A 26,122-nucleotide genomic window follows, 5' to 3' on the forward strand; every position below is an offset into this window, starting at 1 on the left:
TGCATGTAATGGTGGTGTAACTCTAACGGTAGGGTCTGGCTGTGATGATTTAATAAAGCATGCCATCCTGCTTTGAGTAACACCAAGGAAACAATGTTAAATAGTTTCTCGTTCAGTGAGCAGAAGGACACCCTCTTCTAGCTGAGAAAGGAGGTTTACCTTCAACCAGAGAAAGAATTGTGGAAGTTCGTAGAGGATCAAGGCACTTACTTCCTTCAGCCAAATCCCTGTATGTTGGACTGACCTTGCAGAATGCATAAACAGTTTTGTGAGAGGCAATTTCCATGTTCTCACTGTCAAGCTCGGGTGGGAAAAATGGGCTCTGCAGTGTGTGAACTAAGCTGTTCTGTTGTGTTGTGGGAAGCAGGGTTGTCCTGCAGACCACCCATGGGCAGTAATGTACCCTCATGCCTCTTAGCCAGCTGTATGTGTTACCGTGTAGATAGGCTCTGAAGGATAAAGAGCAATAAAGCTGAGATGTGAAGAGATTAACTAGACCATCTATCTTCTTCAAAATCATCCCTTTAAAAATGTGTGCACTTCCACTTGTTAAGACCTTCTGGGAAAGAGATTTTTTAGCTTCCCTTGATAATCTGTCTCACTGTTGATTAAAAGCTTTTCCAGGTGTCTAACCTAGCTTTCCACTGCTGCAAGTTAAGTCTGTTATTTCTTTTTCTGTGTTTACAATAGAAATGCTGAATAGTTTACTTCCCTTGTGCTTGCCTCAAGTTCATGTTGGAAAGCTGTTATGTCTGCTTGAGGTCTACATTTCATATAATCTGCAACCTTTCATTCCCAGGTTTCTTGATCAAAAAAGCAATTACAGCTCCAACTGAGAGTATAATTACAGGTTTTTCTACACACAGCACATGTCTGTGCCCAGATGCCTTTGCATTTTAGGGATGCTGATTATTTAATTAGATGTGCAATTAGCGCATTGATTGTAATTTTCCAATTTCGTAGGATATCAAGTCCTTATATTTTGGATGCTGTTAGAGGGGAGAGACATGTAATTTGAAGGAAGAGGCAGCAGAGGGAGAGTTTTCTCTGCTGTAAATACTTTCATGCTGCCTGTTGACTTAAGGTACTTAAGCTGACTCCTGCCTAAAAACCAGCATAATAGTTTAATAGCTGTTTTTAGAATGGAGATATCCAGCTGATTAAAAGTTTCAAGTTGTCTGAGTTGCAGAAGGCACCATCATTTTTTCAAGAGTCCATCTTCTAATTGTGCTTCATAATTAAAAGTAGAGAATGATCATTCAGCTAGAGGAGAGCTTTTGTATTTTCAGATGGGCAGCCAAAACCCAGGACAAGAGCTCTGGGGTTATCCTGATGTTTTCAGGAGTATGCAAAGAAGATTTTATGTCTGTCTTTGCTGAGGCACAAGGAGACAACATGCTTCCCACAACCTGTCACCTGAGACAGCTCTGCTTTTAAAGTCTCATCACCCTGATTTTGAAGGCTGGTGTGGGCTGTGACGAGTGGGGTTGGCGTTGTGTCGGCGACAGCTTCTGAAGGGAGTGTGGTGTCTGGGAGCCAAGCCTTGTTTGTGCCCCAGAGTGGTTGGATCCTACTGAATGAGGAATAAAATAGCCTTTTCTGTAAGTGCGCAGAGCTGGTAGTGTTTGGGGTTTTTTGTATCCCAAAATCAAAAATGCAAACATCCTCATCAAGAACAAGAAGGGGATGAGCAGGTTTAGCACTTGCCTTTAAAGTGCTAAACCTCACATCTCTGAGGAAAGGCCTTGCCATTGTGAGTAAACAAATTAAATAGAGGATGATAATATGAGGGCTTCTGACTTTATGACCAATACTCTTAAGGATTTTGCACATTAGGACTTCTCGTGTGGGATTATATCTGTTCAGCCTCTGGAGGAGTTTTTTGAGTGGTGCAGTAGCAGCACCTCAGAGGGACAGATGGGAGAATGCATTGCAGGCAACTCAAAGGTCTCTGGTTGCTGCCTGACTGATAAGGATTGCCCTAAACTTAATCTGTGAAGATGTAAAGTTTGTTGCTCTTAAAAAATATTAGTGCAGCGTTAATTCCGTTTTTTTATTAACTTCACAAAAATTCAACTCTTTGAATCTTATTACATTCCTGGCCTTGGAAGTACTCTTCATTCTCAGGTATGTTAAAGTCTTTGGTTCTGTTTGTTCAGATATGTTGATATCTCAGGGTTCAGGAGATGTCCTTACAGTTGGATGATGTTACATATGGAGTGTAAACATCTTTACTGTAGAGATGACTCAGCCAGTGGTTTGGTCTCAGCCATTCACAACAAGTGAACTGAGGTTGCCTGTCTTTGGAACATAAAAAGTCCTAATAACTCTAATCTGTAGCATTTTTTTCAATGAGCTAGTACCATTCTCATTGTCTTTCTATAAAGAAAATAATTTAGCTTGTATGAGAGGAAAAAATATACTTTTCAAAGGGTGAGAATCCTGGAAACTTTGGGGAAGATTATCTCCTTAATTTTCTTCTAAGTCCTTCAATGTAATTTCAGGCCATTATCAGTTTCCATGGTGCTCAAGGTGCTGTGTGAAGTACCTGTGCCTTTCTTCCCTTCCAAGTTTGTATGTTGCCCTTGCCCTAGCCTTTCCTAGAGGAAAAGAAAGCCATTAGTGCTTTGAATGGCACTTTATTAAATTTGTTCTTTCATCTGACAGCAACATCTTAAGTATATGTTTCATGAATGTATTCTGGAGCTGCTGTAATGACAGCAGCATCATTGACAGGACAGTTTAAAATGCCTGAGAATATACAGTCTCATCTCTTCCAGGCTCTGTCTCAGCAGCGCTGCTGGGGTTGTGTGATGCACAGTTCCTCAGAGCTGGTATTCATTGAGGACAGCTGCCAAACAGCAGGAGGTCACTGCTGTTTCATTAACACTTCGTCTTTAGACTCATGATTGATTTAATCTTCTTGTGCCTTTGAAGAAGATAATAAATAGCATGTTTTCACTGCTGAATAAATTGATAAACTTTACTCTGTGTATTTGAGCTTGGGAGGTCTAGTGCAGCACTAAACTTAGGCTGCCTTACTGAGAGCTCTGTCTTTAGGGAGATGCAGCAGGCAGTGTCATCTGGGACAGATGGTTCTTATATTTTCTCAGTGAAGTAAAAAATTTGTTTTAGAGAGCTTTTGGCTCAGAGATGTCCAGGGCCATTTGTGAGATGAATTAAACCTGAGAGTGAGTTGGGCATTTTTCTCTGCAGTTCTAGACAAGCTTTTCTCCATTGACTTTTCTGTCTTGACTTCCCCCACCTTGTTTCTTTGTTTCATCTCTCTGTGTAATGTTTTTATCCTCTAATTTCCATAGCCACTTATTTTTCTACTTGCTCCAGACCAAGTAGAAATGTTCTTGCTTGTCTTGCTGCAGGGAGAAGGGGCCTAAGCGTGTGAGAGGGTGAAGCAGTACCTTGAAGAGTGCTTGAAGAGTGCTCATTTTCTTTTGGTTAATCCACTCGTGCTCATGAAGGAATTGCTTACTTTTTACAATTTTATCAGTAATTCAGTACTTTACAGGAAGTTGGAATGAAATAGATAATGAGGATTAAAAAAGAAGAAAGGGTAACGTATACCTCGCAGACATCAAAGCATTTGGCCTATATAGCTGAGCCAGGCTTTATCAGTTTTAATAATTCCCTGCTGGCTCAACCTAAAATTAAAATCTGTTGGTGAATTAAAAAATTGCAGTAAGAAGTATTTAAATTTTTAAGTGGAAGTTTATTTCTCTAGTAGAAAGCAAATAACTCAGTGCTCTGAGCCTTAAGGTAAAGCATACACTTTCTCATAGACTTTTTTATGTGCAAGTCATGCCTATTTTACTAATGAAATTATCTTAATTATTTCAGAAAAAAATCTCTGACAAACAGAGTCTGTCTCAATATCCTGCGCATTAGGGAAGGGGTTCTAAATATTTGAAAGGTGTCATCTTCCTTTTTTCTGAGGGCACCTGTTTTTTTATCTTTTTTAGCCACATTGTGAGCTATGATAAGGGCAGTGACATTTCCCAGCACTTCATTGCTCATGACCTCCTTTAGTAATGTCTCTGTATTCTGTCTATTGAGCCTTGTTCACTTTTCCATGTGTTTTTCTCTCCTGTTCCTGTAAGACAGCCATGGGAATATTGGTATTTTATGTGGCGGTGTTTGGAAAGTTGCATGGGCTCTTTGTGTCTCAGTAACTGTGGCTGGAGCACTGTGTTTGACTCCAGTATATTTTTGACTTTGATGTATTACTGTCTGGTACTGATGGCTGCAGAGATGGGCATAGACCAAGGAAGGAAAAGATGGGAAGGACCAAGGCAGTGATGGCAAGATGATTTGGCTCCACTTCTTGTAGGATCCTTGGAAAGAGTAAGGCATTTAAAAGCCTGTGAGGCTGTCTAGTGGATGCTTCAGGTGCTGTAAAGTGTTAATGTAAATTAAAAAGTGTCTGATGGATACCTACTATTTTATTTTTAAACTATTGCTATGTAAGAGACCTCTCTCAAGATCTTTCTCATCTTACTCATAGGCAGAGCTTTGAAGATTTCAAGTGCTGTTCAAACCCTGGATTGCATTTTATTTTCTCAGATGGGCAGTCTTCATCCTTATGTGGATGAATTTGATGCAGAGCTTCGACTCTGAGCTCAAGGGCTATAATTGCTGTGTTTAGTAGAATCATTCCTATTGCAGTCAGTCAGTGCTTCAGTTGGGCAAGAATCCTGCTTTCCTGGCAGAATGCAAACATATAACCCTGAGATGCTCAGGGTCAGACTCTTAAAATCCTTTAAAGCTAAATCACTTTTCAAAATCTGACCTATACTCCCTGCCCTGCAGCAAGGGAAAGAGCAAAAATGAGAGGGTGGTCTGGGAAATGGAGGATGCAAGTGACCATGAGGAACATCAGCCTCTCAGAAGATCTGAAAGGAGATTGGTGGCATGATTTCTGTGCCTGGCTGAAAGGGGCAGTGCTGTGGCTGCACACGGAAAGAACTGGGGTACAGTTCACCAGTGGTGCTGCTGAGACAAAGTATTGTGAACTGTGACATTAGTCCATATGTGAAACTTGGACAAAACAAACAAATGAGCTGGGACACTAGTCTGGCTGCTACCAGCTGGCACTACAGCAAGGTACTGGGATGGAGCTGTGGGAGCAGAGGGTTGAAAGTGCCAGGAGAATATACACTGCATTGGATATTCTCCTGCATTGAATATTGCACTGCCCCTGGTGAGGGCAGGACAGGGAGCACAGTGATGCTTGTGGAAGAAATGGTGAATAAAACTTGATATTGGTGTAGGTACGATATTGAAGGGGAAGTATCGTTCACAGCAAGGCTGGCTCATGAGGAGGTAGGAGGTAATTGAACAGATGGGAGGATAGTGGCATTTCCACAGCTAAGTCATATAGGCCTCTTCAAAATCCCACCCCACACTGTGAAAAGACACTGTTCTGAAAGATGCAGTGAGTTGTTCTTGAGCAACACCAGCACTCACACAGTGCCTTTGATGCTAGAGGCAGTGAAACAGTATTTGGGAAGGAGGTGGGTGTTTGTGTTGGGTGCACAAAGAGGGAGGAGAGCATAAAGGGAGCATTTATGGAAAGGGAGATGTGAACTTGGATCAACTGGCCAGCGAGGTTTTCTCAGTGGCAGTTTGTTGAATGCCTCTGGAGCAGGTTGTGGGGCAGATAAATGGTGCCTTTAATTCAGGCACTTCTTGCAGGATGAGTGCCTGCTGCTGCTCACTCCCAGGAGAGAAGTGTCAGTACAACGTGAGTGGATCTGATTCTGTGCACAACACTTCTGCAGTCATTCTTTTATGTAACAATGTGACTTTTATTTTTGGGAAATGAGAGATCAACGGGTGTTCAATCCCCCACACTTGTAGCAGAGCTGGTACTAGTCTTCCTTGGAAACTGGATTCATTTCAGCAAGGGCATAGCTGAATCTTGTGGGTTAGTCAGGGGGTGAACAGGAGAGATAAAAATAAACCTCCATCTCAGAGCTGGGCAAAAAAATCTTCTTGGAGCTGGTTAATTATGTTGAGTCCTGGGCTTTTTCCCCCAGCCCCCCTTCTCCACAGTCCCGCTGGATGCCAGAGCGCTTTTCCAGCAGAGATCCGCTCGCTGCGCTGCGCTGCCTGCTCTCGTAATGCCAAAGGAGTGCGTTTTGTCTTCAGTCAGATTGGCTCCATCAGTTCGTATTTCCTTCTGAATGGATAATAAAGTGGAGAATCATTTTGAGGCGAGGAGTGAAGCGGGGAGGCTGCGTGTGTGAGGAGCTAGGCAGTAGGCAGCTGACGAGGAGGAGTAAAGTAGCTGCACAGCTTTCTCTCTGCCTCTGAAGTACAATATTTTCTGTTGAGTCACATCTGAAGAGAAGGATGAAGTTTTAACTGTACTTGGTACAGCCTGAGAAAGGGAAAAGATGCACTGTGGTGGGGAACTAAAGAATTTCTGTTGAGGGATGCTCCTGGAAACCAAAAGGATTTCTGCATTTTTAGCTTTTGCAATCATTAGCTTCTGCTGGTTTTTGCTTTCTGGATTTTTTAGTATCTGTTTGCATTTTTTTATTCCCTTCAACATGCCTTCAACTTTATGTGATTTCTCATCCTAGTGCTGCTGTGGAACGGGAAACTCTTGGTGCCTTTAACATTGCTTTCCCTGATACCTCAGATGGGACACCAACAATATGTTGATAATCTCCATAGTGAAAGTTCATTATCCGGTGAACCTTTAACAACAATAGGAATCCTTCAGGACTTGTATTTTCTATGAGAGCAAGCTGTTGTATTCTGTAGTTTTCTATTAATTCTATACATTACCTTTACATTTTAATCTTTTATTTTGAAGCAGCAAGGTAAGTGAGAGATTGGAACAAATGAAGTGCCTGGGTATAAACTGCAAGTAGGCAGCAACCAAGGAGAATTGCTCTTTATTTTTAGAGTGAGCTCTCTCTGTGCATGTGTGTGTGTTTACTTTAGCAATACAATAGCTCCATTGGAAGCTGACTGAATTTAAAAATGTGCTTTGTAAAACAATTTACACTTAGTTTGTTCATTTGCATGCTCTGTTTCTTAGTTTTTGTTTTCACCCATTAGACACTAATTGTAGATTTCTTATGACTGGTAGAATTGAGGTTGTGTCTGTTTACTTCTCATACTTCTCTGTAAGGAGGGTTTGTATCTCAGCTGGAATTTGACATCGAAATCACTATGGGAAGAAGAGTAAAAGACAAAGGAGCTGGGGGATAATTTAAATTTGATCATTTGAGAAGCAAATAACTTGAAGTAATAAATTACTGGTTTGATTCTTACTTAAATGTCACTTAAGAAAGGGATTTTTTTTAAACACAGAGTATTTGTCATTGGCCTGATTTCTTGTGCTGAGAAGCTTGTGAGTTGATGAGATGGAATGACTGGCATGCAGGAGCAATAAGGATGCTGTACGAGCTCATGAATCAGAGCAGATGGTGTGACTGTTTTCAGATATCTTTTCAGTTTTCTTTCCATTTATATGGGCAGGTTTCTTTTGCTAATGGAGCAAGCCTTTCGGGGATAAACCTAAAGACTTAATACAGAATGCTAAGGTCTTCAGTCCCTGAGATGAAAAGAAGAGAGCTTATAGAAGTAAAGCTGCAGTTTTAGTCCAGGAGGATTTTAGTTGCCACGTGCCACGTTTTAATATCATGAGCTGTAAAACCCTAATTATTCCATTTGCTGCATATGGTACCTTCATCCAGCCTGGCTGAACACTGCCAAGTGTCTGTCCTAAGGGAGTGCAGAACAGGTCAGAATCAGTGAGTAAGATTGTGTAGAACCAGTCTGTACCAGGGCTGTGCTTTCTCTGCCCTGACAACAGAAGTAGGGTATCCTTATTCATCACCCTGTACTGGTGAGTGCTGCCTGTCCCTTCCCTGCCTGAATGTCCCTGTAAGCTGAGGCACTGCCGCCTGAAAAACCAGCTCCAAACATCATCAGTGAGTCATCAGAGTTCTGAGAAAATCCTCACTGATGAGTGGTTCATGGTGGTTCTTGTCAGAAATGCAGGACTTGGAGAATTCACACTGTTGGTCCAGCAGTAGTTCAGCATTGGGCTGTAAGTTGGATTGCAAGCAGAGGAGAGGCACAGCACATTTTGTTTCTGTTAGTCTAGGCAGAGCTTTTAGCATCATTCAGCATTTTCATAACAGTGCATGCAAACCTCATTTAAGCCAGAGGTACTCTGTTTGTACTGTCAGTGTTGTCTGTTTTCCTTCTGGTTAGAGGTAGCTGAATAATCAGAGACCTCTCCCCAAAGTCTGGAAGACATTTCTAGAGTTTTCATCCCATGGCCAGTCAACTTGTCAGCATGCCCTGATGATTTTGTTTCAGTTCTTGGGGCTTTTTCCTTTAAATAAGAAGTTGCTCCTTGATCCTGTCCCGTAAGTTCAATATAATGCTTTGTTCTTAGGATCCTGATTTGGGATAAATCTGTTTTAAGGAACAATTAATGCTTTAGGTTGTTAAGGACAAGCCATCTACTGATTAATTCAGCTGTGTACAAAACCCCCATGCTCTGGAACTACTCAGTTCAGGGTACTGCTGAACTTAACTATTTCCTCATTTGCTCTTAAACTGCTGATAGCTGCTGCTCAGGTTTCATATTTGCTGGAAAGAAGTGAAGTAACTTTTACATAAGATAGACAGAAGCAGCTGTGATGTCTGTTTTCAGTAGTCAGTTATCCCTTTTGCCTTTTCCTCAGCACAGGCTTGTCTCAGAGCTTGGTGGGTGCCTCAGAGTTAGCTTTCTGCTCACCAGGCAGAGCCTTTGCACTGCCATGGTCGGCAGCTTGCAGCCTGTGCCTCCCTCTGTGCTTGGGGACAACCCCTATTTCTGTCTCCGGATGCTGCCTTTTCCTGGCTGCCAGGTGGTGACAGACCTCATTTGTTACTGCAGGCAATGCATCCTGTGCCAGGCACTGCTGCCTCCAGCCTGCAGGAAGAGCTGGGATAGAAGGATGCAGAGGGAATGAGCACATTGAGGCACTGAGGAATGGAAGGGCTGCCTGGTGCTGAGGTGCCGCCCAGGGGTTCCCAAGGCAGCTGGAAAGTGTGGGTGTCTCACTCCCACTCCATCTGTGCTCACAGAAGGGATGCTGTCTGGATGACAGACATTAGTCCCCCGAAAGCTGAGACACACTTGACTTCTGGGGTATCCCCTAAATTTGTAAGAGGGTATTAAGGAGTTAAGGCAGAAAGTGCTATCTCTTCAATCTACTACACAGTGATACTCTTCTATTATATTGGTTTAATTTTATGCTGTTTTGCAACAGAACTTTTTGTATTGGTGAATGCCATGAACCCAAAATACTTCTGTGGGTGTTTTACCCTCATAGTTTGTGACTTTTTACTGTTCCTTTACTTAGTAGCTACCTTGATAACTTGCTGGTGTGGCAAAGTATTATTCAGATGTGGTTTTTTTCCCCTTAGTCAGCGGGCCTTGTGTAAAAGGTGAGAAATAACTGTGCTGTGGGAGATAGCAGAACTGTGTTATATGCAGTGTTCCCTGGATCAGTTTTCCACCCTGAGGATGACTGATTGACCTCCCCTGACCTTTTGTCATTTCTATCAAACTGCTCCAGAAAGGTTTTAAGTGTTTTTCTTTTTCTGAAACATGTCAGGTGTGAAGGCTGGCTGTCATTGCATTGAAATCTTGTAGGTTAAATTCGTCATAGTTTTTGCTTAGCTGTACTGAAATAAATGCTGTAGGTACCAATACAACCTATAAAATATATTTGAAAGTGTTTAAAAACTTAAGAAAGTTTTACAGATTTGTCTGGGATGTGGTCTTGCTGCTAGACCTTAACAGGAAGCGTTGAGGCTTGGCAGCAGAGGGACTGTGAAAGGGTTATCAAGTAGGTTACCCTAGTAGGTGGGTAATAGTTCTTCTCCTCACATTGTTTTATGTAAAATTATTGTTGTCCTTTTGTAACTGCTGTCTTTTCAATGGCATGAATGTATTTTCTCTTCAATCCACTGTGGAGTTCCATGTGTCTCTTCTGCACATTTCAGCCTAAATGTCCTGAGGTGAAGGTGTTTCTCAGCAAGTGTGCTTTGTTCTCCAGCTCTGCTGCTTCTTGCCCAGGATTGCTCAGCTCAGTACCTTGTTGATCTGATCATCCATGCTAGGTCTCAAAAGTTAGAATTTTTGTTAATTATCAAAAGAAGGTTTGAAGAAAGACACATTCTCAGCAGCAAAGCAATAATGCCATGTTCAGGTATGATCCAACCCAAAATTAAATCTAATGATACTAATTAGAAAATTGCAGGCTCATCTCCAGAAGTCAAACAGCAAAACTGATGATAACTCTTCATATCTCTGTCAAGCCTTGTTAGGATTCTTTCAGCAATTATTGTGTTTTAAAATGCTGTAATATTCTCAGGAAGAGTCAATGTTTCAGCATGCTGAGTGCTGGGGCGATGTTGCTATGGCAGCCTTAGCCATGATTTCTTTCTCTTTTAAATGCCAAAATCTTTTTCCCCACAACGTCCTGCATTTTAGTTATTGGTTTTCTTCATGTTGAAATGGCACTTTTTAAAGTAGCAAAACCGTTTATCAGCCATTTTATTTATTGTTGCTATTCCAAGTGTAATTGCTAGTACAGGTAATGCAATACCACATTGTGTGGATGATACTGAAAATATAATCTAATCAAAAAGATTTCACTCAGTAGCATGAGTCAATAGCCAGAAAGGCTGCTGTGAAATGTTTTTCTGATCATCGTTAATTGTTTTTATATCTCTTTGCTGGGTTCATGTACCCTGAGGTACCAGCAGCTTCTAACATGACACTGTGGGCTAAAGGTATCTCAGTATTAACCTTAGTGTGATGAAAGCCAGATAGCAATTAACAAGGGATATCAGACATTGGGTTGAGCTGCCCATGGGAGTGGTGTAGTCACTATCCCTGGACATATTTCAAAGACATGTAGATGTGCACTCAGATACATGGTTTAGTGGTGGCCCTGGCAATGCTGAGTAAATTGTTGGATTTTATGACCTTAAAGATCTTTTCCAAGCTAAACAAATCTGTGATTCTGTAAGATAAGCATACCTCACTTTAGCAGAGTTTTTGTGCTCTCACCCCCTTTTCTTCCACCAGACTGCAGCCAGCCCGCTGCAGGGTGGGGCAGTGCTGAGGGCACACAATGCGGCCTTTGTTCTGAGCCATGCTGGTCCAGTGTCTCACAGAGCTGAACATGCTGCTCAGAGGGGGTTGCAGTCACCTCCCTTCTCCCTGGTGAGAGCCTCACTCTCTGTTTTATGCTGTAAGCATAAAACATAGCTGATCCCCAGCTGATCAGTAGAGATAACATAATTGGATTTTATTCCTTCACGGGATTTCTTGTGTTCTTTTTTCTTATTCATGGATGCTGGCATGACATGCTTTTACTCCTGTTGTCATGGCAAATCTGTATGTCAGGAGGAAAAGTATCTGTTGTTTATGTGTTACAAGGCTATTTCAGAGGTGCGTCCAGTGACAAGGTAATGAGATGTGAAGTTTTTGTGGTAGCTCACCTGTTTCCCCTCTCTAAAATCCTAATATGTCAGCTTTGTCTTCATGGGAATAACAAAATAACCCAAACATCCCCAAGTAAAGCAGCAGTGTATTCCTCATGTTGAGCTTGAGGCTTTATTTTGTTTTGGGAAATTGGCTTTGTTTTCCCATGTTTTGGGAAGTTGAGGAACATAGAAGTGGTGGTGCCTGTGCCTACTGCTCTCTAGCACATCCAGAGACAGTTGTACTGAACTGAGCATGGAATACTCCTGGAAGGAAATGCCTGCTAACAAGGCAGTCAGAAGAAACCATGCGTAGTCAGCGAAGGCTTGCAGCATCTGGCAGAACACCAGGATCCAAATATTATTTTCTAAAAGACTTGATTTCTTGTTATGTGTTAATGTGACTCCTGGAGTGATTCTGGAAGAGAAAAAGACTTCAGCAGGGATTTGCATCTAGATTAGGTTTTGGGTTTTTTTCCTGGGTGAACCTGCCTTAACTTTTATTATCGCTTCACATGTCTGTGCTACAAAGAAACATGGCTCTAACACACAAGACAATGCGAGAGAAATAAGGGATCTTTGTATGAGACAAGTTGCAGAGCACCTAGTCTGGAGCGTGGCAGGGGACAGGAGCACGCACACAGCCCTGGCTGGAGAGGAGGAGGAGAGGATGTGGAAGGAAGGTGCAGAGACGCTTTGGGACCAGCCCACAGAATGAGTGAATGCTCTGAGCTTCAGGTCTGAGCGTGGGCTTGGGGTGGGGAATGGAGAGAGGAAGCCTGCAGGAGAGGAACAAAGAGGGTGATTCTATTACTTGATTCTTGGCATTCCACTCAGTGGGTAGTGATTTGATCTTCGGTGATAAACAGTGATTTCCGTTCATTTCCACCCACTGTAGAGAGAGGTAGAAAGGCTTCCCTCTGAGCCAGAGCTGCTGTCCACGTGTTCTGCTCTGGCCTTGTTCCCGGCTTTGGAGGAAGCAGTTTCTGTCCTTCTTGGGGAAAGATGGAAAGGTACTGCTGGTATTTGATTAAATCAAAGATGTGCTTTTGAAAATCTCCAACAAAGTAGATACTCCTCGGTGTACACACACAGACACACACACACATATACACATATATATATACACACCTATACATATGCCACAAATTCTGTATATAAATAAAAATGACAGCATTGTACTGTTTGCTCTGAGCTGCCAGCTTTGGAATGGCTGCAATGTTGCTAGTAAGTGTTCAGCAAGAAAAGGTGATTTCTGTAAAAAGCTGTTGCTCTTGGGTGTTGTAGCAGACAAAGAAAGGGAGAACGAGCTCTGTCTTGAATTGATTTTTTTTAAACTAAAGTTACTATTATGGCTCTCTGGTGCCTTGAAAGCTGCATGCAGAAGGAAACATGATGAAGACTGAGCTTTCAGAGGGAAACCTTGCACAAGCATATGTAGGCTTTTCTCCTAGCACTTGGAGTTCAATATGCTGGATAATATTGGAAATTAGCATTTCTGTGTGCTACCCTCAAGCAACATGTGTAGGGAGCCACAACTGTGGAGCTCTTTTTCTTGGCTCCCATTGAATATGATTGCTTGCTTTCCAAGCAGTTCCTGGAGATTCTTCAAGCAATTCTTCTCTCTTCACTTCTTACGACTAGTACAGAGGTGATTTTTTTATGTTAAAATATCAGTTACCCACTCAAGTCAAAGTGGCTAAACTGTGTAAGTGGTGGAAGAAGAGAGTCAGAGAAAATATTTCTTATGTTAGTCCTGTTTTATGAGGAAATAGTTAGATTTAAAAAACAAAACAAAAAAAAAACCTTAAAAAACTCCACCAAAAAATCCTAACTAATTTTTCTGAAACAATGGCCTGAAAATTCTAGAAAATTAAAACTAACTTTCTTTAAAGAAGCTGGTAATCAATCTCACAGAGAATTTGTTTAGCCTACAAAAGGGCAGGTATTGCCTTTGGTATGGAAGTTCAGCTGAGATGCTTGATGAGGAAACTTAAACCTGAAGCACAGATGCAACCTCTTTTATAGCATATTAATTTAGTTCTAATTATAGAGATTGGTATTTGCAATGCTGCTTCCTCCAGATCAAAAAACACTCTCTCCCTTCCTGCCCACAAAGTGAAACAATGAAAATGAAAGAAAGTTACCGTAAGTCTTAAATAAAACAAGAATATGAGAAAGAATATGTGCTTCAGGCAGCAAGTCCAAACTGAATCATCAAATACAGTTGTGTTCTCCAGTCACCTTGCCTCTGGGAGGATCCTGTGTGGGTCTCTTGTGTGCCCTACTCTTTGGAGGAAAAACTGGTTGCATGTTGCTTAGTAAGTAAGGCAGTAAAAGCACATGGAAGTTTAAAGTATTTAACATTGTGGGGTTTTCTGTTTTTATTTTGCTCATTACAGAGGGTATTTAAATTGGGGAAAATAATAAACTGCAAAATCTCCAGAGCTGGAGTAGAAGTGACATGCAGAAGCTTCATGCTGTCAGCTGTTTGTGCATATGCTGAGTGTAGCGTATTTAACTTCAGGTTAGTTTGGGAGCTTGCAAGCTTTGAGGTTTTTTTTGTTTGGTTCATTTTCTGGATTTTTTTTTTTTTACTGCTTCGTAGCAAAATATTAAGATGAAAATACTAAAATAGCAGAAAGGTTTTACTCCTGAAATCTGTCATCCAGTCTTCTTGCCACTTTGCATCACTTTGTGCAATTCCTGTGGGCTAGCTGGTACTGTGCCAAGTTAAATTTGATTTCTGCTTTGGTTTGAAGAAAGGATGAAGATTGTGAACTTGAAAGGAGAGGAAATGTGCAAGGATAGAATTTATAATGTCGGAACTCCGCATTTGGGGGGTAATTAAATCACACAACGCGCAATTGCCAGGAGCTCAAGCCTGAGATTAATTTGCAAACCTGGTAGAAAAACGGCTACAGAATTGCTTTTTGAATTTGACCTTTTTTTTTTCCACTCTCTTGAATAGAAGAGGGAGTGAGGAACACTTATTCCAACAAGAACCTGATCTGGGGAGGTGGCCAAAACCATGATAATGTCTGTACACTTTAAATAGCACATCCTCTTTCTGTCTGATTTTATGTGTATGCTGGTTATAGGTTTTGGGTTTTTTTTTAATTCTTCTGCTTAAGTTACCTTGGATATTTCTATCTGAACCAAACTGTAATGTTTTTTTCCCCTCTTTTGGTAGCTGCCTCATGACAGAATAAAAACTGGATGCAAGTTGTGCATTGAGAAGTGATTGATGTGTGCTTGTGCAGCTTGTAGCACTATGAGAAACACAGGTGCAGCTGATGATGTTTGCTAGAAGTAGATTGAAAAAGCAAGAAAATGAATTTTCACTTCTGCACAGAAAACCTGTTATAAAACTGCAGGGCAGGAAGCAATTCCGGAAGCAAAAACTCCATTTGTTACTGCGGGACAAAATGAAGAGGCTTCTCCAAGGCCAGGTAGATGATAATTCAAACCATGCACATCGCTGCCAGCTCTCCCCAGTGGAGATTGAGTCAGACATGTTTGTTTGTGGAATGAACAGGAGCTCTCCAAGTACTGAGTTTTCCATGGCTGGAGGGGACTTCCATCAGGATGGAGGACATGATTCCAAGGGAGTGAGTGAAGTGTGTGTTGGTGAGGTGGAACTGAACTGGGGTGGCTACGTAAAAATACCATGTTCAGTTCAGCAGAACAAGAAGGACTTGCAGGGAAGTTCTGGTGGTGTCACGCAGACCTCTTCTGAAATAAAGGGCAGAGTGTCGGAGGGGCAGGACCTTTCTTCCCTGAGCTTTACCATGAGCTGGAGGGATGCAGCTGAAAGGCAAGTGTGCTTTCCCAAGGAAAAGACCATTGCATACAAGAGTCGAAGAAGGCAGTCAAGAGACCGCTCAGCTGATGTGGTTGATTACATTGTTAAAGAGCTACAGGGAATAAGTCGAATCCAGACAGAGATTGCAGAGCTCCGTCAGCACCTCACCTTGATAAAAGGCTCTGTGGATGAAGTCTCCAGCTGTGTGGACACTGTCTTGAGTGAGATAGAAGGCCTGCAAGGTGGTTCCAGTGGAAAAACCCAAGCTACACATGCTCGAGAGCCAAGAGGGGATGTACAAAAGGAAGAACCAGTGTTATATTTTTATGGCATCCCAGAGAAAGATGATGAAAACACAGTAGATCTTATCTGCAGTCTTTTGTCTGAATTTCACTGTTTCAATGGTATTCAGTGCAGTAAGTATATAAAAGATGCTTATAGGTCAGATATTGGTACAGGCAAACCATTAACGCCGAGACCAGCAGTTGTGAAACTTGTGAGTTGTGAACAGAGAGACTTTATTTTACAGAAGTCTATCCTTCTGCAGAGCTCAGGGGTCCGGGTTGCTACTAGTGAGGAGCAAAAGAGGCAGAATGGCCAAAGGGGCCAGAAAACAGATTCAGTCTCTTCGCAGTCTGGCTTGAAGAAAAACAATCATAATTCTGTGAATCCTGATGGAGCTCAGAGAACTGATGCAGTTGGGCACCTTCAGACTGACTCATGCCAGGTTAAGTATAAAAGCACAAGTAGGACAGCGGAGTGTGCAGGGGACAGACTTGATTCTGAGCAGAAGTCAGCCTTGACCAAGAAAGACACCTTGATACTTGAAGCTGGAAAGGAAGCACAAACATTAAGCTGCAGTGAGCAGCCTTCAGATGACAGGGACCTTGCTGAACCTCCACAGGTGACCATTTCACCTAAATCAGGTGATGGGAATCACTGCTGCTCATCTGACTCTTCGGGCCATGCAAGCCAGATGTGTGCTTCAAGTAATGGTAGTGAGCAGAGGCTTGACACTAAAAGCATCACTGAGAATTCTTCTTCTCTTCTAGAAAAAGATGAGGGGATAACCACAGAAGAAATTGAAACAGACTATGATAACTCTTGCAAATTTACCAGTGCAGAGAAAGATGATGTTCAAAGAGAAGATGTTTCTAGTGGGGTGACAACCATTAGCTATGATCATACAACAGATGAAATGGCTGACAGTAGTGACAGCTTGAAAGATATGATCCAAATGGACCTGAATGATCAAGATCCAACTGATCAGGTCTTTAGGGATGTCCTGGAAAATTCCCAGTATTTCCTTGACCACTCCCGGGACAACATTGATCTTGTAGACATGAAGTTTTACACTAATAAGCTTGGGAAAGCTATTCACCACTTCAGGTCTGCTCTGCAAGTGGTGTTCCATAAACTTGAGACAAGTGATTCTGAAATCCTTTTGGAAAATGATAGTGGCTTACAGATGGATGATGACAACACGCTTATGCTGACCAGTTCAGGTATGGGTGGCAGCTCTGACTACTTTGCAGAAACCCCTCCTAGTCAATCCTCTGAGAGCCAGGCAAATGCGAATGTCAACAGTGAAGCATCTGCTCAGATGCAATTTGCTCCTTCCAGTCTTTCCTCTGTTCCGCAAGAGCCTCCCGTTTCCAGTGTGCTGCCATCATCTGTCTGTGAAATCCCTGCTAGGCAGCAGTTACCTCCTGAGGAGCTTGGAGAAAATGGGAACTGTCTACCTGAGCCAGGAAAGGAGTGCAGGCCCATGAGCCTTGACAAGGTGTGCGCAGAGACCATCTACCTGAACAAATGCATCAACAATTTCAAAAATGTGCTGAGGGAAAAGAGACAAATGCGTAGGAGACTCTTAAAAGAATTAGCACAGGAGGGAAACTGGATTTCTGCTGAGGAGACGAATTCAGGTAAAAAGAAAAAATGTTTTTAAGGAGATGTCAAAATCTGGTATTTGTGCAGCCAGTGGCCAACACTTCATTCTGTGGGTGAACTGTGAACATTTTGTGAGTTTATTAAAAGTTGTGAGCAAATAGTTACAAAGGCAAGTGCAACAGTGCTGTACAACAGTACTGACAAAACCCCCTAAAATTTACTGTGTAACATGCTGAAATGCCAGTTTGCAAGCTTCAACTTTTTTTTTTCTTTGAGAGAGGAAGATTTGCACTGCTTCTTCCAAATAGCAGGTGTTGAGGTTTTTCGTCATAATTCGTGACTTGGTTTCTTGTTAAATATAATAGCTAAGACATGTGATAACAAAGTGTGCATTTGAGCTATAAGTAGCCAGATTTGCAGTTTTGAGAGTTGAGTGGATCTAGACTTCAAGTGACTCTGTCACAAAGTGGGAGTTCTCAGTGTTTAATCATTTCTAGATATTATCCAAGTAGAGACTTTCAAAATAATAAATACTACTAACAATAATAGTTTAAAAACTGGGACGTTTAAACTTGTACTTTGGTATTGTTTCCATAACTTGTCTATGAAATGGAAAATTTTTGTTTCTGGGGAACTACATCCCTTATTTCCAGCATAGATTTTGAAATGTGTGACCAAAGCAGATGTGAGCTGATACAGTGGTGGAGCAGTGTTGCTAAACTCATTTCCTGAGTCTGTGGGAGATAGAGCTGACTGGCATCTTTTGATGGGACATGTTTTGACAGCCTTGATTTGGTAAAACAGAACCTAAAGTTGAAGTGTAGGTCCATCTTCCCCCTTCCTCTCCAGGCAGTGAGAAGGCTTTCTCAGTGTCATCCCTATGAGTCACTGCACAGTTAAGGAAAGAGGCTTTGTTTCAAGAGTGGAAGTTATTTTAACTACATCTTGAAATCTTCATGTGAACATGAAATCTTCTTGTGAACTTTCTTGTAGCAAATACTGAGTTCACTCTTCTTGTAATCATGGAAACTGGTCCGAATGATCAGAGGGCTCCTCTCCCTCCTGAAGGAGTCATCTAATGCCAAGTGCTTTTCCAGCTACTCTGCTTTCACTGTGAAGAAACAATCTGTCAACCCATACTTGATTTCTGTACCAGTCATCCTCTCAGTTAGGCAGATCATAAAGCTGGTAATCAGCTCTCTGCTCTATTATTTTATGCAAGGTCTTTAGTATAGAGTTGGCTCAAACAGTAAGTTTTTAATGAGGGAAGCGATGGGATTTGTTAGTGGGCTTGGCACAGATGCATTTTTTTTCTTGGGTAGTGTTTGTGTGGTGCTCAAGTCCTGGACATATGTCCTAATTTTAGAACCTGAGAGAACAGGCAGTGGTTTGGATTAGCATGTGCCACAGTACAGCAGAAGTACTGAAATAGCCTGTTTCTGAATGTGAGAGGAGGCTGCTCATCTCAGCAGAGTTTGAGCAGCGCAGGCATGTTCACAAGGCAAGAAGTAGCCAAAACAATTGAGAAGGAGGAACAGAGCTGCGCTTAGTACCTCAGATCTGGCTCCAGGATGAATTGGGATTTCTTGTCCTCCTCAGTTCAATTCTCTTGAACATCATCCAGTGATGTGACAAAAAATTGGTGGTACTTGTGTGCCGCTCCCATAAGGAAAGATCTATAGTAGATTTGGCAGTTGAAACGATAAAAATAAGTGTGTGATGAAGTCACAATGTAGGAAATGTACTCTGAGAGACAGAAGGAGTCAAAGATAGTGGGAAAAAGTGTATGAAGGATAAGAAAAGAAGGACCTTGGGGAGAAAACCCTGAGATGCCAGGAAGCAGAGCAGCCCAGACCCTGACAGCTAGAAAGGGAAAGAGTTTGAACTAGATGATCTTAAGGGTCTCTTCCAACACAAAACATTCTATGATTCTGTGACTCTCTGAAAGTGTTGTTTTGGCATGCATTTTTCAAGAAAGAGAAACTGCAGTTCTGTGTCCTGTTTCTATGTACTCAAGTTTGAGCCAAGCTTTTATTTTCTTCCTTTCGAAAAAGCATCATACCTGGAATGCAATGAAATTATGTTAATTTGCTTTTTTCCCTGGCTGTAGATGAGTGTTTATGTCTTACTTTAAAAATGTCATTTATTGTTAATAGCCTTTTTAGTTCCCAGATAAGATCCACTGAAAACCCAGTTCTGCAGCTGTTTTTTGGTTCTGAACCTAAACCTCACATTTGCTCAAAAGTTCAGTTCAAGGTATTTTCTTAAATGTGGTTGGCAGCAGCCTCCAGCAAACGAATGGAAGATAAGTTTGAAGGTGTTGGTAAATATGCATGTTTTGGTGAATCAGAGATGATGCACTGACATAAAGGTTTAAAATATTTATAGTTGAACACAGATGCAAATTACTGAAAGAACTTGGAACTTGGCAGATGCATATAAATAATTGTTGTGTTTAATTGGAAGTCAAAAGAAAAAAAAATAAAATATCCCCTGAAAATCTAAGGAAGCTTTGAATTTGAAAAAAAAGAAAAAAAAGTGTAAGTGAAGATGATGATAGTTTGAATTTGTTTAAAGTAAAGCCCTGCAATGCTAGAGATTTTATGATATTTAAGGTAACTGCTCAAAAGTGAAATTGTGAAAGAATTCTGTGATCAGGGTTTAGCCAAGTTAGTCACCATTGATGAAGCTGTGAGTGCACGTGCTGAAGTGAGACACAAGATTTTAAATCTGTCTGCAGTTACTCAGAGCTTTGCCAAATTTTACATTTGGCCTGAAACTGTCCCTAACTGCCTTAAACTGATGGGCCTCAGAAATCGAAGATGAATATGGATTTTAAGCCAAAATGGGTTTTTGGTGTTTTTTGTTTTTAATTACCCAAAAATGAGTCTAATGCAAGATTCATTGCTTTGTATTTGTATAAAAATAAATCTGACATACATTTGAGAAGCTCTAGTGCCCTGAGGTCTTAAAATTTGGCAGTGCTAGCCTGTGTCAAGGAATTTTCTGTGGAAAATCAACCCCAAATGAGTGGAGTGAATACGGTTTTGAAAAATATGTAGTTTGCATATGCTCACTGGTAGCTTGCTACTGTTGAGCTGTTGCTTTGCCAGAGACTCCATCTGTCCTCAGTGTTTTCCAGCCGGGGGCTAAAAGCAGGGTTTCCCTGCTCGACGTGACTGAGAGCCACAGCAGACCTGAGAGGGGACACGGGCCCGGGTCTCCCGCATCTTCTGCGCTTCAAGACTCCGCAGGACAGGCCAGGAAGGAGTAGAGTTCAAATGCAAAGGAATTAAAAACCCAGGAATGAGGGATGCCTGGATCCTCCTGAGACACACTGAAACCACCCCAGGGACCAAGTCAGGAGAGATTTGGCATGGGTTGGAAGGGCTTGGGGTGACTGTGTAAAAAGAAGGACAAAACCAAATGACTTAATGGGGAATTGTGTCTGTCTAGGTGAGAAGGTTTTGCTTAATTAAACAGGACAGGCAGGGTTACTTCAGAGAACAGTCAGAAAGGTCCATGCCAAACAAAACACATTCCCGTCTGAGTCTGGAAGGGACTGCAGGTTTCCTCAGTTTCTCCAGATCAGCTGGTCTGTGCAGAGCAGATTGCCAAAACAAAGCCCTTGTGCCACTCCGGTGGTTGCAGCATCCTGCTGCTTGCAATTTTGCCTCTGTTAGCTCCAAAGGTGAAGCCTGCAGGGTGGCCCAGAGACTTTCTGTTCTAGTGAGCATCCATGCAAGCATGTCTTAAGGTGGGGAACAGGATTTTTTATTTTAACTACAATCCAGCATTTTGTTTTCTAAAGTAATTTGACTTCTCCTTAGCAATTGAGTTAAAATAGCTTCTCTATTTTCCTGTCTTAGTGATTGCATGTCTGTAATTACACCCATATAGACAGTAACTTCAAAAACTATTTTTGCTTTTAAACCAATTTGAGTGTCTCCTGTTGCCATGAAGATATTCCTTCCCCTCCATCTTTCATACACAAATGAGTAATAGGATTCTTCTGTGCAGATAGAGAATTATCTGATTGGAAGACTTAAAAAATATCATGTCTGTACCGGAAGTTTTGAGTATGACTCTCATGTAACTTTACTAGCCTTGAAATTGCCTATCCATAAACATGAGATTTCGTGTAGGAGGCTTCAGGATTTTTTTTTTTTTTGATCAGAGGAAAATTGCCTAGATGTATAAACTCAGAAAATATCTCTCTGCATTATGATATTTGCAAAAGCAAAATGTGTTCCGTGGGAGCTGCCAGTTTCCTCGTACTGGGCAAAATATACAGGGAGTGAGGAAGGGAGCAGGGGGGATGTTTCTGATGCAGGGATGCAGGCAGTGGATGCAGTCTGGGGGAGAGGGGAACAAATTTGTTCCTCCCTGTAATAAATCCAGGGTTTTTTTTCCTGTATGAGAAATGGCAGCTCCAATTCTGTGTTAAGATTACTTAAAATTTTTCAGTTAAGAAAACGGGAACAGTAACTGTAAAAAGAGCTCTCAAAAGCATATATTTTAATGCATATGCAGTTATGGATAAAATTGGATGAGTTTAACTTGAGGTTGTCTGTTAGAGATTAATTGTCTGGTGCCTGTCCCAGGAAGCACATGGGAAAACTGCTGCATGATTGTGTTATCAACTTGAAGCAAACCTTTACCCCTGTTTCTGTAAAAATCACTGTACAGAACTCATGGCAGAAATCTGGTCTACTAACTTTTGTTCCTCTCCTTCTTGTCTTTTTTTTTTTTCTTTCTTTGCAGAAGGAGGTAGAGGAGAGCTCCAGGTTGTACATGTTGTCCCTTGTAACCAGCATCTCTTTCTGAAACCCCTGTGTGTGCGTCTCATCTTCTGTAGCCAATTGGTCCTGCTGAGGCGCTGAAATTCTGTTTAGCATGTCGTGATTGTCTGAGGCATTGTTAACACTGTGTATGAGTAAAGAGTCTGTTCAGTGCCTATGACCTTGTACAAAGAGGAAAACAGGAATGCTTGGAGTGATCTCCTCCCTTTGGTGCTCCGTGGGGTGTGTGTGATGTGCACAGGCACCGCATTAGTAGAGGACAAGTTGTTCATCTTGTCTTTTCCAGTCTTCCTCTGCATGGATCTTGTTTAAACTAAGTATTTCCTCATTTTTCTTCAGTTATATTATTTCATTTCATCTCTGTCTGGCTTATCCACTTTCATCAATTAAAGTCAAAAATACATCTGGACCGTAGTAGTGAGATTAATCAAACTTGGATGCTGAAAGTTGTCTGCTGCAAGTCCTGTGCCTTTTTAGGTAGTCACTTTGCTTTGAGCCAGAGCCCTGTGCCCGATGGGAAAGATAGAACCTTCTCCTTAATACATTCAGTTGTTGTCTTTCTAGTCATGAACTGGTTGCCTCTGCCCATTATCCTGTGAGCAACAGGTAACTCTTTCGTCCTAGGAGGGTCTGCAGAATTATTTTGTTGACTGCTGTGTGCTTTGTCAACAATTGTGTTAGCAACTGTATCTCACATAGAGAAATTACTGGCTTTGGAATCTCAGCTCTTTTATTTTCAGGACTCTGTGCTGTGTGTATTCAGTGCCTGCTGTGCTTCCCCCTCTCCTGTAGCTGTATAAATAAGGCAAAACTGGCTTCCAGGAGAAGCTGAACCTTGCATGGATTTTTGAGCCTCCATGCAGATGTCATCCCTTGAGTCCAATGAATTTGCATTTCTAAGCTTTATTGGCTCATATATCAGCAGTTTTGTTTCCTTCTTACTGGTAAATATCTGTCAATTAATGCTTTTTCAGGAATGCCGAGATACCTGGTGTCAAATATTGGTGTTAAATACAGTCCCCTTTTGACTTCAGGGCAAAGCCACTGTAAACCTCCTTTAAACTGCTCATCTGGCAGCTAGAAAGGTGGTACTGGATGATACATCAGTTGGGAGGAGCTTCCTTTGGGGCTCTTCAGCCCTTAATAAATGGATCCTATTGCAGAATACAGAATGAATTTAAAATAATCTCTTGACTTGTTGAAGCTTTGGATTCCATGTAAAATGCAGTATACTTGAGTGAATGAAGACATTGAACCACAAGACTGACTTAATTGGGAAGATTTAGTTCAGTCCGACTCTGTTAATGCCGCTGAAGAAATGCACTAATTTGGCATGACCAGAAGTTTAATTTAGTCAGTTGCTCCTTGTTTTAGCCTTATTCAGATTAACCTATATCTAACTGAGGGTTTTGAGGTTTTTGAGGGTATTTGAAAACAAGTTAGGATGATTTTCAAAACAAATAAGATGTCATTATTGATTTTTTTTATCTGTTTAAATAAAGCGGCATAAAGCAGCTTTACATGTTTTACATCTGATTTATATTTTAAGAGGATAATGTGCTAGACACAGTACTTAGATGTGATGGAAAATTACATTGTTAGGAAGCCTTTTATGTGGAGAGCTAGATATGTATAAAAGGCTAACAGATCTGTGGATGTTCTTTCTTTCCTTTGTGATGCTCCAGACTTTGTGATTTATTTTATTTCTTTTTTTGCCCCTCTGTCCATTTTATGGACCTTTGCTTCTACAGAAATGCATAATTGTTTGTTTTGTCCATTAAAGTATCTTCTTGTGTATGAGGGAATTTGCAAAATTTTAAAATTGCAGCTTTGTTAAATAACTTTTCAAGTTACTTGTAAGCCCAGCTGCTGCTTTTCCTTAGTAAGCAAAACTCCTGTTGTTTCCTTTATAGGCTTCACCAAACATTGACTTCCCTATGACTAAATACTTTGCCTTAAGTAACCATGTCTGTTGCCTTGTTTAATCCAGGGCTTTCAATTTATGCTAATCTGTCACTGACATAGCTTTTCTTACTGGTTCTTTGTTGATCAGAGACTTTAATTACTTGGAGAAGACCTTTCAGCAGGTGGTTGTGGTATACTATACAGCTTTACTGTGGGTGAATATACTGCAGTACTAGGGAGACAAGCACTTCCTCATTTTAAAATATTTGTTGGATAGTAGCTATAAAAATGTCATCCACCAGCATGAGAAATTTTAAAAAATCGAATAAGGATGTGATGGCCTGTTTTATTTACATGTTTGTTTCTCCATTGTTTCAGTGCTCTTATATGTGCTTACTGGAGGTTAAAAAATATTAAATTTCAGATTCAATCTGATGTGGCTGCTTTCAAGGAAAGATCAAGTGACAGAGCTGTGCAGACACGGCCATGAGCCAGCAAAACACTTTCTGTGACTTGCAGCATGTGGATGGATGACAGGGTGTTAAATGTGTCTGCTTTCCATTTGCCTTCCCACTTGTCATTGGGAAAGACAGTGTTATAAACCTCACAGGTGTTGCAGTGCTCTTCTCACCTGGCTGTTGTTTCTGCTGCTTGCCCTGGCTCTGACCAGCTCAGGCTGCTGCCATGGGCTGAACTTGAGGAGACCCGTGGCTGGTGATACGTCCCAGGGCAGCTGCTGGAGCCTTGCTGTGTCCTGGCGTGAGTGCTGCCTTTGGAGAGCTGGCATTTAGCTGGCATTGATGGAGATGTCTTAAACATGCCAGCATGTGTAGCTAGTACAGCCTCTGGTTCTTTGAGTACTCTTGCACTTCGTCAGTGCAAGAAGAGACTGCAGAGCACTTGTGGTGGCTGCCACTGTGTGATATTATGTGCCATTTTCTTTTAATATTAACCTCCCAATGTCATTCTTTGCTATGGTTTGGTGTCTGCTGCTCCTTTTGAAGGACTTCTACAGAGCTGTTGTCGTGACACACCTTTGAATTTTCATCCTCTGTTTGGCTGTAGTTCTTTTCCTATTCACTTGTCTGTTGAACAAGCACAGGAAAAGGTTCTTTTTACTAGAGTAAACAAGATGTTTTGTTCTTCTCCTTATAGGATTGTGTTTACATACTCCAGCTGCTTTTGCCATTTTCCTTTGTGATTATTTTTTACTTTGATGCAGAATAAAAAGATTTCATATGCTTTTCTGAAGAAATCTTGCCAACGTAATAGAAAGGTACTTATACTTTTACTTCTGTGGAGACATTTCACTGGACTTATTCTATGGATTATGTTTTGTTCCTGCCTGGCTGTATCATAGAGGCTTATGGTCAGTGTGATGACTAGAACTCAAATCCATTGTTTCCTGCTTTTCTCCACTGAGGAACTTTGTATCAGTCAAATTCATGGCAGCCTTTGGGGCTTTGACCTTGCCATTTTTTCCATGTTTGATCCTCCATTGTTGCAGTATTTACTGCTATCAATTCTTTCTACCGGACCTATGAGTTCAGTGTCAATAATTCTCCTGGGTTTGTCATTTCCAGATTTTATCAGCAGATCCTACTTACTCCCACTAGCTTCCTTATTGCGTTGTCCATGACTGGCTCAGTTACAGTTACTTGTTTATCCACCTGAAAGCTCCTTCCTCCTCCTCAGCTTATCCGGTCTTTATTAACGTCATATGGCACTGCATCAAAAGGGTATTTTTTGAAATGAAAATTCAGTTCATCATTCATTTTATAGTTAGAGAAAAACAGTTGCTTTGTGAAACAAAACCTGTTTTTCAATATCCTCCATCTTAATTCCTTCCTTCATGTTTGCTCAGAACCCTTTCAAGCTTTGGAAGCCATTAATGGTCCTACACTAATCTGGATCACATTTCCCTCCTCCACACATACACACTTTAACTGTAAATACTGCATTGGCTCTTCTACAGTCTCAAGGCATCAGCCCTTGTATGATGGATGTCAGGTGCTGGTTCTCTTGGCATTTTCTCAGGGAGAAGGCTGCCTGGAAAAAATTAGCTCTTTACTTTGCTTTCAGCAGGTGATAACTCCTGCTTTCACACAACCATCACCTGCTTTGGCCCTGCATCAATATTGCCACTTACTGAAAGCTCTTTCTTTTGTTTTGTGCTATTATGCCCAGATGATTT

The 26,122-nt window shown here is 41.4% G+C and overlaps 1 protein-coding gene across 7 annotated transcripts in view; it reads left to right on the forward strand.

The window, feature by feature from the left end:
* The window catches only part of UNC13B (unc-13 homolog B), a 207,934-nt gene that overhangs the window by 93,503 nt on the left and 88,309 nt on the right, over positions 1 to 26,122 (forward strand). For 2 of the 7 annotated variants that reach the window (XM_064735259.1, XM_064735261.1), the window contains exons 1-3: positions 6,112 to 6,845; positions 14,720 to 17,256; positions 21,986 to 22,008. The exons of 4 other annotated variants lie outside the window; for them this stretch is intronic. In XM_064735259.1, the coding sequence (XP_064591329.1) occupies positions 14,823 to 17,256; positions 21,986 to 22,008 (2,457 nt within the window). In that variant the 5' untranslated portion in view covers positions 6,112 to 6,845; positions 14,720 to 14,822. Of the gene's footprint in view, positions 1 to 6,111; positions 6,846 to 14,719; positions 17,257 to 21,985; positions 22,009 to 26,122 lie in introns of those variants that run through there. One more of the 7 variants, XM_064735260.1, reaches the window with a different exon arrangement.

This window comes from Zonotrichia leucophrys, chromosome Z, assembly GCF_028769735.1.
Source record: "Zonotrichia leucophrys gambelii isolate GWCS_2022_RI chromosome Z, RI_Zleu_2.0, whole genome shotgun sequence".
Classification (NCBI taxonomy): domain Eukaryota; kingdom Metazoa; phylum Chordata; class Aves; order Passeriformes; family Passerellidae; genus Zonotrichia; species Zonotrichia leucophrys.